General features: G+C 40.7%; 1 protein-coding gene across 1 annotated transcript; it reads right to left on the reverse strand.

The window, feature by feature from the left end:
• Positions 1 to 7,829: 7,829 nt before the first annotated feature.
• On the reverse strand, positions 7,830 to 12,756 carry zic1 (zic family member 1 (odd-paired homolog, Drosophila)). The gene is made up of 3 exons (XM_046355407.1): positions 11,402 to 12,756; positions 10,745 to 10,908; positions 7,830 to 10,324 (listed from the first exon to the last, which is right to left on the reverse strand). The coding sequence occupies exons 1-3, from the start codon at positions 12,366 to 12,368 to the stop codon at positions 10,124 to 10,126; spliced, it is 1,332 nt and encodes a 443-aa protein (XP_046211363.1). The 5' UTR covers positions 12,369 to 12,756; the 3' UTR covers positions 7,830 to 10,123.
• Between the last annotated feature and the right edge of the window lie 480 nt (positions 12,757 to 13,236).

Below are 13,236 nucleotides of genomic sequence, written 5' to 3' on the forward strand. Positions count from 1 at the left end.
TCCATCATTTAAATCGATAATGAAATGGATACCAATTTCATCAATTAAGCATCTTCTGTTTTGGCCCAAAAATGAGGCAAGGCTAGTAAACTAATTTGGCGCCAGTTGTGGTCCTTTCAGCATGCGCAAGTGAGGAGCCCTCATTAATAAGGATCCGCCCCTTTATGTTAAATTTTAGCCTAAAATAACATACCCAAATCTAACTGCCTGTAGCTCAGGACCTGAAGCAAGGATATGCATATTCTTGGTACCAGTTGAAAGGAAACACTTTGAAGATTGTGTAAATGTGAAATAAATGTTGGAGAATAAAACACATTAGATCTGGTAGAAGATAATACAAAGAAAAAACAACTGTTCTTTTGTATTTTATTGTACCATCATCTTTGAAATGCAAGAGAAAGGCCATAATGTATTATTCCAGGCCAGGTGCAATTTAGATTTTGACCACTAGATGGCAGCAGTGTATGTGCAAAGTTGTAGACTGATACAATGAACAATTGCGTTTTTGTTGAAAATGTATCAAGACTGCACAAATGTGCCTAATTTGTTCATTAATAACTTTTCATGTTCAAAATTGTGCACTCTCCTCAAACAATAGCATGGTATTATTTTACTGTAAAAGCTACTGTAAAGTGGACAGTGCAGTTAGAGTAACAATAATTTAAGCTTCCTGCCAATATCAGATATGTCCATGTTCTGGGAAATGTTCTTGTTACTTACAACCTCATGCTAATCGCATTAGCCTACGTTAGGTCAACAGTTCCTGTGAAAGGGACACCGATCCTGAAGAAGATTTATCAATTAAATACATCAACCACAACCGATGACATTGAGTATAAAACAAGGAGTTAAAACAAAGGCATGCATTTTTTTCAGCAATGGTGCTATCTGACGCCTACTGATCTTAAGACAGCTGTATCTTACCTCCTTCCGACCACACCTGCATACATCTGCATTCTCTATCACATGACATAGGGCCACACAATGTCCACAGCACATGACATAGGGCCACACAATGTCCACAGCACATGACATAGGGCCACACAATGTCCACAGCACATGACATAGGGCCACACAATGTCCACAGCACATGACATAGGGCCACACAATGTCCACAGCACATGACATAGGGCCACACAATGTCCACAGCACATGACATAGGGCCACACAATGTCCACAGCACATGACATAGGGCCACACAATGTCCACAGCACATGACATAGGGCCACACAATGTCCACAGCACATGACATAGGGCCACACAATGTCCACAGCACATGACACAATGTCAACTGTGGATCTGAGACGTTGGAAAAAGACACATGGGTAAGTTCACCAAACAGATAGGAATGTTGTTAAACGTTTTGAAGAACTGTGGGCTAAAACTGCCTGTCAGAATAGCTAAACAAATTGTCCTGCAGTGTTGTGATAACCTAAATGTAATTATGCAACTACACCAGAACGCTAGGTTTGGCTGCTCTGAAATTCCCTTTATAATTAGGCTACTGCTACTCAATGACAATATACAATCCCATTGCTTGCGCTATTTAAGCAAAGCTTGGCTTGCAAGTAGGTCTAGGATACACTCTGTCACCCTGTAGAGAAAGGAAATGAAACATCAACACACTTCAAAGCTTCTCTTTCCTCTGTTCTCTTTAGAAGACACAAACAGGTGTGGCTAGAAAACATATTCACCATTTATATATATGAGTCCATTTTCATTAGGTTTATAGCCTTACTGATAGGAGCCCGTTTTCAGAATGTAAATACCTGGTAAAAGAAAAAATAACTGGGTCACGTTAGATTGTGTCACTACAACAACGGTTGACAGAATAATATTTTTCTTTTAAATCACAGATTTAAACATTTAGAGAGTGACGTTACGCAGACCATATTAAATGAACCTAGAACAAGCAACTCCTATGAACACTATAGGTGTGGTTGTCGGTTGCCATGGACTCCTGCTGGAAGTCAACTGAGAACAGTTTGAGGACATCTCTATCATGTCCTAATGACAAAGGAAGAAAACTTTCCCTCTCGGTTCAGAGCACAATAATAATGAGGTCAGTGATTATGTTAATTGAAGTCGTTTCTCTACAACATATCTGTGTGTCTAATTCTAATCTAAGAAGAGTACAAGATACCTTCCCCAAGGGTACAGAATATGTTTTGTAGCTTTAATGACAATCTGTTAGGATTTGTGGTACTTTAATTCAACTCATGCCAAGACCTAAACGCGTCCTAATGTAAAAGTATTGATGGCTTAAAATATTTTGAAACAATAAATTTGAATTTCCTTCGATTCACAAAAAAAAGATTACGTAACAGAATTGCACGATTTGTTATTTCACATGATTGCCTATTCAAAAATGGTTCAAAGCTCAACGATGCATAGATTTTAGTTAGGCTACAACAAAATAAATAAATCCACATGAGATATATTTTGTCCAAATTTAATTACGAATATCATAAAACTGAATTGCATGTAGTGTCACATAAAATAAATGAATGGAAGTCAAATGAAATATTCACATCAGCTATACATATGGTATATCTAATCTATAACCTTTGGTAGTGCGCATGCTCCTGTATTTATAATAGATAACCGTTGGTAGTGTGCATGCTCCTGTATTTATAATAGATAACCGTTGGTAGTGCGCATGCTCCTGTATTTATAATAGATAACCGTTGGTAGTGCGCATGCTCCTGTATTTATAATAGATAACCGTTGGTAGTGCGCATGCTCCTGTATTTATAATAGATAACCGTTGGTAGTGCGCATGCTCCTGTATTTATAATAGATACGTCTCTGTCTCTGTCTCTGTCTCTCTCTCTCTCTCTCTGCTCTCTCTCTCTCTCTCTCTCTCTCTCTCTCTGTCTCTGTCTCTCTCTTTGTCTCTGTCTCTGTCTCTGTCTCTGTCTCTCTCTCTCTCTCTTTCTGCTTTCTCTCTCTCTCTCTCTCTCTCTCTGTCTCTCTGTCTCTCTCTTTGTCTGTCTCTCTCTCTCTCTGCTTCTCTCTCTCTCTGTCTCTCTCCCTCTCTCTCTCTCTGCTTCTCTCTCTCTGTCTCTCTGTCTCTGTCTCTCTCTCTCTGTCTCTCTCTCTCTCTGTCTCTCTCTCTTTCTCTCTTATGAAGAGGATATAAAATACCAACCCTAACCTAATAGGATTTAATTTACAAAACAACGAAATAGCATTTATGTTTTATTGCCTTCTACAAGTGTAATTAAAAATGGTTTAGCATACATGAGATAACTAAGTCAAATGACCTGTGCCATAAAAAAAGGAGAGGTAAAAAAAACATATAAAAAAACGCAGGCCTCGCGACATTACTTCTGTGTAGTTGTGTGTCATAAAACAACAAAGATTAACAACTTAAATTGGCTGCTTTAATTTGTACAGTTGACATGATGCCTTCTGTAGGGGACGGATGGTGATGTTTTTCTAGCCCTAAACCACTGCATCGGGGTGGGAAACAACGGCCCAGGGAGGAAGCTACCCCTGGTCTAACCCCTGGTCTACCCCTGGTCTACCCCCTGGTCTACCCCTGGTCTACCCCCTGGTCCACCCCCTGGTCTACCCCCTGGTCTACCCCTGGTCTACCCCTGGTCTACCCCTGGTCTACCCCCTGGTCTACCCCCTGGTCTACCCCTGGTCTACCCCTGGTCTACCCCCTGGTCTACCCCTGGTCTACCCCTGGTCTAACCCCTGGTCTACCCCTGGTCTACCCCCTGGTCTACCCCTGGTCTACCCCCTGGTCTACCCCTGTCGCAAACATCTAATTGGAATGAACCCATTTAGCAACATGTCAGGGAAAGGCGACAACATGGACAATGTCAGCGCCTCTACAAATCTTCTGTGGTCTAAACTTAATAGCGTGTCACTGTGCCTGTCCAGCGCCACTACTGACTGGTTGGTGTCTCAGACAGCTATCTGCGTGACTCATGGTACATGACCGTTCTTTATTTAGCTGCTGGGCGATTCGGGCGAATCGCAGGGGGAAATGTGGGACATACATACAGCTATACTGCATGATGGCAGGAAACGAGCGTCAACCCTTATTCCACTTTGGGTTGTGTCTGGCAGGAAGTGACCAGTCCGTTGAAAGGCATTAAGCCAATCTTTTGATATTATATAAAGACTTGACTATTGTTTTTATTAACTCATGAAAGACCGGTAAAGACCTCTGAATCAGACTGAACACGGTAATTAACGAGCCTACCTCCACTAATTATTCCTTTATCCATATGAGTGCTAATATCCTAGACATGAGTTCCAATTATTTCTAATGACACATACAATGGTTTCTAATTATAAGTGAAGGTGTTCATATCATTTACCTATAGACAAATATATAATCCACACTGCGCCATGTCTGACCCAGGAGCCCACGTACAACCTCACCCAGGGTGTAAACGAGGAGGTTGGCTACTAAGAGCCTTATAACGTTCCTTTTTTATTTTTATTATGAATTGATCCAAAATGAAAAGTCAAAATAAAAATAACGTAGGCCCTATCTCGAATCGAGAACTCAACATATTAATATTAAGAATATTGGCCTATTTGATACAGAACTAACTAATTCTACTCTATTCATTTCTAACACGATATGTCTATGTCTATGCTCGTTGACGTTTAACGCGTACAATTGGTATCTTCAAGTGAGCTGCTAACAATGCAAATTATTACGACATTAGTGTTGCATTAACTTTCCCGTTAGAATGTCTTTCCACGGTAGTAATATATCAGAATATATATATATATATATATATATATATATATATATATATATATATATATATTCCATACACATCTGACGCGCTCATGTCAGCTTTACGCGGAGCATGAATATGGAGTTTTCCATACCACCTCTCAAAGTTCAACTCCGCAGCACACAGCGGCTCAGGCAGATCAACCTATCAGAGGCTTTTGAACAGAGCCGAGAAGTCAGCCAAAGGACAAGCGCATGTGAATTGAGGAAGAGAGAGAGAGAAAAAAAAGTCCAACTACCTTTACATTGGAGAAAGGGCAGGAATTGCCCCTCTCACATCCATCTCTGCCTAACAGCTAGACGGCAACCCGAGAGGTTCATTGTAGGGTTGATATGATTCACTGTCCACTGTACGGCTGGCGAATAAGGATCTTTATCTCTGAAAACGGATATATAGTGGCCTTGGGAAGGGTACAGCATAGCTCAGACATATATAGAACAATACGCATCGATACAAACAGGTTTACCCATCATCAAAGGTTTCCTTTAAATGTTATGTATATGTAAGAAAATAGCGTTGTCATTTAACCAAGATCGTAAGTAGGTGGATGGAAAACATTAAGGATATGAAGGGCCCTTGGCAAGCGGCTCTCTGATCTGTAAGGCTGGATGTCTTTATTTGCCTTGGGTTCATGAAAAGAAACCACACAGAAGAGATAACGACACGATAACAAACAGAACATTAGCAGAATCATCACAATCATTATAATAAATACACATTTTTGCCCAAGGTTAAAAAAAAACGTGTAATCACACCGATGCTTTTTTTTCACCTGTTACCATAATAAGGACTAAACTATTCAATCGTCAGATCAATTGTCTATTGGGGAAATCTGCGCACTAAACATGTCTGCGCCATCATTGATTTTTTTTTGGGGGGGGGGGGGACACATACGCTACCCTATACATATGAGCATGTAGTCTTACGACTAAATATGTATCTTATTCATTTAGTTAACACCGTGGGATGAACATGTGGAACCGTGGACGGGCAGAGTCATGATTCATCAAGTGGCACAACAGCCTTCCTTCTCTTCTCCCGACTGGGTCTCCGTGTACCTCCGGGGCTCCGGGGCTCCATGTACTGCCGGGTTCAACCAACGCCTCAGCTCTAGTACATAGACTGGTCAAGTCAGTAACTTGATACTAGACTAATCCTTCCTGCAGCCTGGCAACTATGTTAATAACTTGACAGATTTGAGGATTGTATAGGCCAACAACAAGTGCGCATTAGAAACAAGTTGCCAGGTTTACACTCCAACACCCAATCAGAAAAAAAGGTTAGGGTATAACAATAACGAACATAATCATACAGAATGTCTTCTAAACTTTGTTCAGAACTTGAAATAACTCTGAAATGATGAAACATATTGTCTTATATTATTGGAGAAAGTAAGCAGCTGTTTGGTAGCGAACGGCTTTGTTCGATAGTTAGTATTACCCGTTTTGTAGGTCTGTTAGTCAAATAATAAAACCTGGATTTCCATTAACATCTTAATTGAATATTTGACGTCTATATTATAATTGGACCATACTATGCTATAATCTAATCATATTTGGAACAGGATATTTTACTTTGCAATAACCTGCGTGTTAAAGTTATAAAGTGACACATGTCTGTATTCATGGGTCAAATATTTTCCTGAAGGTTTAAATATAATTAATAGTTGGAACGTGCAAGTTCGCATTAATTTCTATCATTGAAAACAACACACACAGCTCGGCCTGGGTTTAACTGGCTGCTAGCGCAAGTCATAAATATTCATTGACAAGCTAGGCGCACTGAGGGCTGGCGCCTGCGCTGTTCGAGAGCTTTAAACGCGACTCTGCTGTTTTCAGCTTGTTGTGACCGTTAAGAAACGTCGCAATACAGTCAACTGAACAAATTAAGTTAGTGTGAACAAAACTGAAAGGATGAGATTTCCTTATTCCGTCGATTATCCGGTTCATAAGAGCCCATGCACGCCGTGTTGGCTACACCGCCTGTCATTCAGACATCTTCGTCTGGAGACGAGAAGATTTCCATGTCAGCTATTTTTGTAAAGGAAGAATCTCAAATATTGATTCTACCAGATATATATATATATATATATATATATATATATATATATATATATATATATATATATATATATATATATATATATATATATATATCGTTTACATTCCAAAATGTAAAACAAATGTAATTAAATTAATCATAAACACACATAAACAATGTAATTATAATAATAATAATATATGCCATTTAGCAGACGCTTTTATCCAAAGCGACTTACAGTCGACATTTTACATTAAAAAACAGACATCGTCATGTGTTATTACAGAACAAAAGTCAACAATTAACATTTGAAAAGACTGAGAACAAATGTAGGACATTGGTAATTATAGGACTATTGTGTTACTTTTTAGGCTATCACTACGACCCACAGTGTGTGGTTCTAAAGCCCCCCCCTCTGCATGGACAAACTTGAGTAACCTAATGGAATCTCTGCATATACCTGCTTTAGTAGTGTCTGTCTGTGTAGCGCTGATATTGGCATGATGGGACCATGGTTGTCTCGTAGTTCAAGACACTTTGCAGTTGAATTCAGCCTCGACATGCATTTGTTGCTTTTTCCGAAACCAGGTGTGCGATATAACGATATGATCTGGTAACATTTAATAATATTATAAAGTTATATTTGAGGCCTAGTGATATTTTAGTTCAAAATAAATGTTAAGGAAATTCAAGACCAGAGTCGATAAGCAAAGCTTTCTAGCTTTGTTGGAGAACGACCGGTCTTTTCAAACAAAACCAATGTCCTTCTATAATGCAAAACATATTTATGGGTATATGGTATACACAGCACTTTCTATAGCTGGTCTAATGATGCATGAATGAAAACGTATTTGCACTAGAATCTAAATAGATAGTCTTAAATAGAGTCGGAAAAGTCATTTTAGTACCGCCATTCATTTATCAGGAAAAATAAATGAATAGATTTCAAACAAATCACCTTAGATATCATGAATTTCCGCCATTTAAATTACACACACACGAATGCACATACACACACTCTTACATTTTCAATCAAATGTTTTATATGGACTTGGAAAAACACATAGTAATTCTTCTATTTCATCCTGGACCATGGTAACGTATTTTATAAAAACAGATCATATTTCAACTCTTAGTTCCATCCTTTACGATTGCAAATCATTTTAATTTTAAAAAACAGATCTTATTTCAAATCTTATTTCAGAGAAAATGTTTAGGCCCGTAGTATTACTGTAAACTATATGTAAAAAAAAACACACACATAAACACACTGCGTGAGGATTGTTACTGATGACTGATGAATTGAACATTGTGTGCAGGCCATTTGTCTTCGTCTTTTCTGTTAGAATTGTTTCGTCATTTTTCGGCCTGTCCAACGTGTCATGTTGTCAGCTGCAGACTGACAGATCGGGGATTATATGATTCTATTCTGTGTCGCTTTAGCGCACTGGCAGTGTTAACGACGCAGGCCAGGCTGGTGATCACTGGCGTCTGTCTGTTGACGTGAACCCTGCCTAATGGTCCGGTCAACCAGGCTGGCTACACCACGGAACAAAGACTACAACACTGACTCCAGAAGTCCCAACACTTCCTCGGCACTATGACATCCATCTGACACAGCTAGCTTTGGGGAAACTGAATTACATCGACAAACAATTAAGTAAAAACATAAACAATTTCGTTTACACAGACTGATAATTATATCCGTCACGATTAACCGTTTACATTCGCGAATTACTCGAGGGCAAGGACTGGTATGTTAATTATGGATTAACAGGAGACAAGGACAGGAATAATGAAATTACTTAACATTAATTTCGTATTACTGAATTGGATTGTGCAAGCCTAAAAAGGCAGCATGATGTGATTGAGGTGGTGCCCTTCGATAAGCGGGTGATAGAGCAGTAGCCGAGCCTGATAAGCCGAGCCTGATAAGCCGAGCCTGATAAACCGAGCCTGATAAGCCGAGCCTGATAAACCGAGCCTGATAAGCCGAGCCTGATAAGCCGAGCCTGATAAACCGAGCCTGATAAACCGAGCCTGATAAGCCGAGCCTGATAAGCCGAGCCTGATAAGACGAGCCTGATAAGCCGAGCCTGATAAGACGAGCCTGATAAGCCGAGCCTGATAAGACGGTCCGCATATGATGTCACTTCATTGATATTCGTGTGTTATGAAATGCGCACCACCTCTTTGATTTGTGCCCCTGTGAACATGTCATTTAAAACGGTTATTTAGTATGATAGTTATTTCAATATAATACCTCATATAGGCTTATCATGCTTTACTAAATGCCTAGTTCTCTATTTAACTGTGTTGTTAATGATAATGGTATACATAGGTAATCACGAAACAGTCATTTTGATGTCCAGTCATATTTAGACAGTAGGCTATGAGAGACAAAACATATTGGAAGACAATAGTTGGTTGTATTTTTTTATGCTTTAATATAGTACGAAATGTAACCAAACATTTTGTGTAGACTAAATTCTACATAAGAGCGTATTTCTCCATAAATCCCGATCATTTCTAACGTTCCCCTTTACATGCGGATAAATATGGAAAATTGAGCTATATACATGTAGGTAATACTGCCTTGACATTATCAAGGTAATGGACAAATAGTTTTTTAAAATATTTTATCACGTACATAAACAGATTGACACGGAGTTTCAGGCTTTCACTACACGATTTATCGACATGACATTAAATAACAGCAATGGTAAGTACTGTGCTACTCCAACTGGACCGTAGACGGAATGTGGTACCAAATACAAAAGCACATTAATAGACTAATAGTCGGTAAGGTCGACGTCATAGTGGAGACGGAAGTTATACTGAGTAATTCACATTGGGGTACACATCATCTACAACATTCTGTTCAATCAACACTAGTCATCGCAATATTATTGGTAAAACCATCTCATTTTCCATATATCTAGGGACCACGTTTTCACAAATGCCCCTTAAACTGTGATATAACTATTTACAAAATAAAATATAACACGTTTGAACTGTGAATCTTTATGTACAAAGAAAATCAGGCCACGAACCGCAGATAGCATGCATTGAGATATCTTGCGTGCAGTCTTTCAAAAAAGAGCCGAGGGTGGGGGGGGGGGGGGTGTTTAAAAAACTTTAACTTGGTAGCTGGTCGTGCACCTTGTCCATGCATCACTCTGTCTCTCTCTCTCTGTAGCCATTAACCAACCATTTTGGCTTCCTCGTATTTTTCTCTGTCCACGCATAATAGACTGACTTTCAAAGTCTTTGATTCCAAGCAGTCCTATTTCTGCAGTCTTTGTGAAAATGTTTTACACGTACCATTCGTTAAAATTTGACGACAGCGTGGTGTGGTGACTGGTCGTGTGGTGTACTGTCGAGGTTGCCGGTGATATGGAACTGGAATTATGGTTCTCTGTGGACGGGGACACGATGGTGGGCGGCGTGGACGATTCGTACCCGGAACTGGCCGCTGGTGACGGTTGGGGTCCTTGCGTGGTAGCCTCGTGAACCTACGAGACAGAGCGAAAATAATAATAATGAACAACAGGACATTTTTACATTTGACAGCGTGCCTGTGTATTACTCATACGCTGCCATACTTTACGGAATGCTTAAAGTTCTCCATAGTGAGAAGAAAATACACCGGCTAATTATATACATGTTAATGATAATCCATTTTTAATAAATAAACCAAGATCCTAAATTAAAATGCATGATGCAATATTTTGGAAATTATTACAGCGTGATTTTTTTAATGAAAACACAACAGCTAGTTAGTTGTACTGCATCATACGTTCATATTTGCTGGAATGTATACACAGCATTTTCCTCAACAATATCCAATATATGGACTTATTTATAGCACGCTAAATATTCAGAACAATTTTAAGTAGCCACGGATTAAAATAAAAGTGTAAATTGATATGTACCTTCATGTGTTTCCGCAGAGAGCTTGGATGTGTGTAGGACTTGTCGCATTGCTTGCAGAGATAAGGCTTGTCAGATGTATGGACGTGCATGTGTTTCTTCCGGTCGCTGCTGTTGGCAAACCGTCTGTCGCAGCCCTCAAACTCACACTTGAAAGGTTTTTCGCCTTAAGAAAAAAATGACACGAGATAAACATTTTACACACGGAGAATATGAACTATGATACATTTACATTTAACATGAACATTTCAGAGTTTCAGTTGTCACGTGGTTAAAGGACATTGTATAAAGATAACCTTATTTTCAGTATTTATGATTTGTTTAATGTGTGTAGGCCTATATATTTACGCACACATTTTGTTGTGTTCGCATGTTTTACTTAGACCACTAAGATAAACAGTTCGCAACAGCACGCCACATATTTCACAAACCTATTGCATTATATTCATTGTTGAAAGTTTCAAAACACGAATAATAAAGTTATACTGTATATACAATTTAATAAATGCATTCAATATTGTTGACATTTTTTTGTGTGTGTAAAAACGTAACAAAAACATTCCATATGATAAGCTATTCCTGTTACACAGTCAAATATGTCTTACGTGTAATCATCGCTTTTGGAGCGGAAATTTTAAAAAACATGTTACATTTCTTACCAGTGTGTGTCCTTTTGTGGATCTTCAGGTTCTCCGATCGGGCAAACACTTTTCCACAGCCGGGGAAGGGACACGGGAATGGTTTCTCTCCGGTGTGCACTCTGATATGATTTACCAGTTTGTACTTGGCTTTAAATGGTTTTCCTTCTCGGACGCACTCTTCCCAGAAGCAGATATGGTTAGACTGCTCCGGTCCACCGACATGCTCCACTGTCAGGTGGGTCACGAGCTCGTGCATCGTGCTGAACGTTTTGTTGCAAGCCTTTTTGGGGTTCGACAACTGTTCGGGCTCGACCCACTTACAGATGAGCTCTTGTTTGATGGGCTGCCTCATGTATCGGAAGAAGGCCCCTGCCCCGTGGTGAGCCGCCATGTTCATGTTCATAGGGCCATAGCCGTGCAGCTGGGAGGAGGCGTAGTGGTCGGAGCGGGGGCTCGTAACGTGGCCGTACTGGTCAGCCCGGCCGTACATGTCCCCGGTAAAGCCAAGCCGCATCTGGCTGTTGACGACATTTGATGATGCATGACTTGCGGCTTGCTCGTGGAGTCCCGGGAAGAGCAGGTGCCCGGCGGCATCGGAGTGTCCATGTGGCCCTGCAAAACTTCCCGCTGCCGAGGCAAACAGGCTGTGCTGCGCGCTGGTGGCATCCCCGAAGCCCCGGTTTCTGAAGAGAAAGTCCCGGGTGGAGTTGAAGGCTGCGGTAGAGTAGGAGCTGACGTGTGTCGGGTGGTGGTGGTGACCCAGGGCGGCAGCAGCGTAGCCGGGAGCCTGGGAGGAGAACGCCGTCTGGCCGGAGCCCAGGTCGTGGGAGCTGTGGTTGATTTTAAAAGCTCCCATCCCGTCTGCGAACGGATTTATGCCCAAAGCCACTTCTCTTTCTGTGACTTCGCCTGTTGAGTGATGCCTTGAGGAGCCGAACGTAGTGACTCCTATGGTGGGGTACTGGGGTCCTGCATCCAGAAGCATCTTCCGGCAGTCTACAACTCAATGAGGCGACTGAGAGCAGAAATAAAAAATCACGAACAGTTATTCTCTCACTCCTATACTTCTCTCGCTTTCTCTCTTTATGCAAAAGTCTCTCTCAGACCTTACAGAGGAGTACAAACTCCAATCCACCGGTTTTCTATTTACCTAAAACAAGAGTGGAATTTTCCCCCACACTAATTCGCATCCGATGCACACGCAAATCATGTACAATATTGTATTTTGCGGTTTATCTTCCTGTGGCGAAACTTTCACCTCCCCAGTCAGGCGGTGAGCTTCAGACTGATAGTCGCAATCATTCCTGCAGATAAATGAATTGAAAAGACAACACAGTCCACCCCTGATGAATGGAGAGGAAGGGGGGACCAAACATGTGACCCGTTACTCAGACGATCATTGGAGGAGGCCCTATCCCCCTACTAACATGCACCCATCAAATAACAATCCGCGTGCCGAGGCCCCTCTCCTATTGGTCCGCGTGCATCATCAATCCCAGGTATTGTGAGATTGCTGACTGTGGTTTTGGTTAAACGGCTGAATAACACAAGAAAGAAAGTTGAGAGAAATAAAAGCAACAATAGACGGTGTGAAAATGTAGACAGTCGTCGGCTATTCAGTCACACTATACACTGCTAAAAGTCAAATGCATGCATGTTCCTCTATAACTAATGCATAGCAACAACTTTCCATACTAAAACACACTTTTTGTTAGGGAAGGGGGTGGCAAATGCTGATGTAGAGCATAGCTATTCGGTTGCATACCAAGAAGTCAATGTGTCGCTGAATGTTGTTGCTCAGCAAAGAGACTGGGGAGGCAGTATACCACACACTCTTTGTTGTTGATCCGGGA

This window comes from Oncorhynchus gorbuscha, linkage group LG07 (assembly GCF_021184085.1).
Source record: "Oncorhynchus gorbuscha isolate QuinsamMale2020 ecotype Even-year linkage group LG07, OgorEven_v1.0, whole genome shotgun sequence".
NCBI classification, from domain to species: Eukaryota; Metazoa; Chordata; class Actinopteri; order Salmoniformes; family Salmonidae; genus Oncorhynchus; species Oncorhynchus gorbuscha.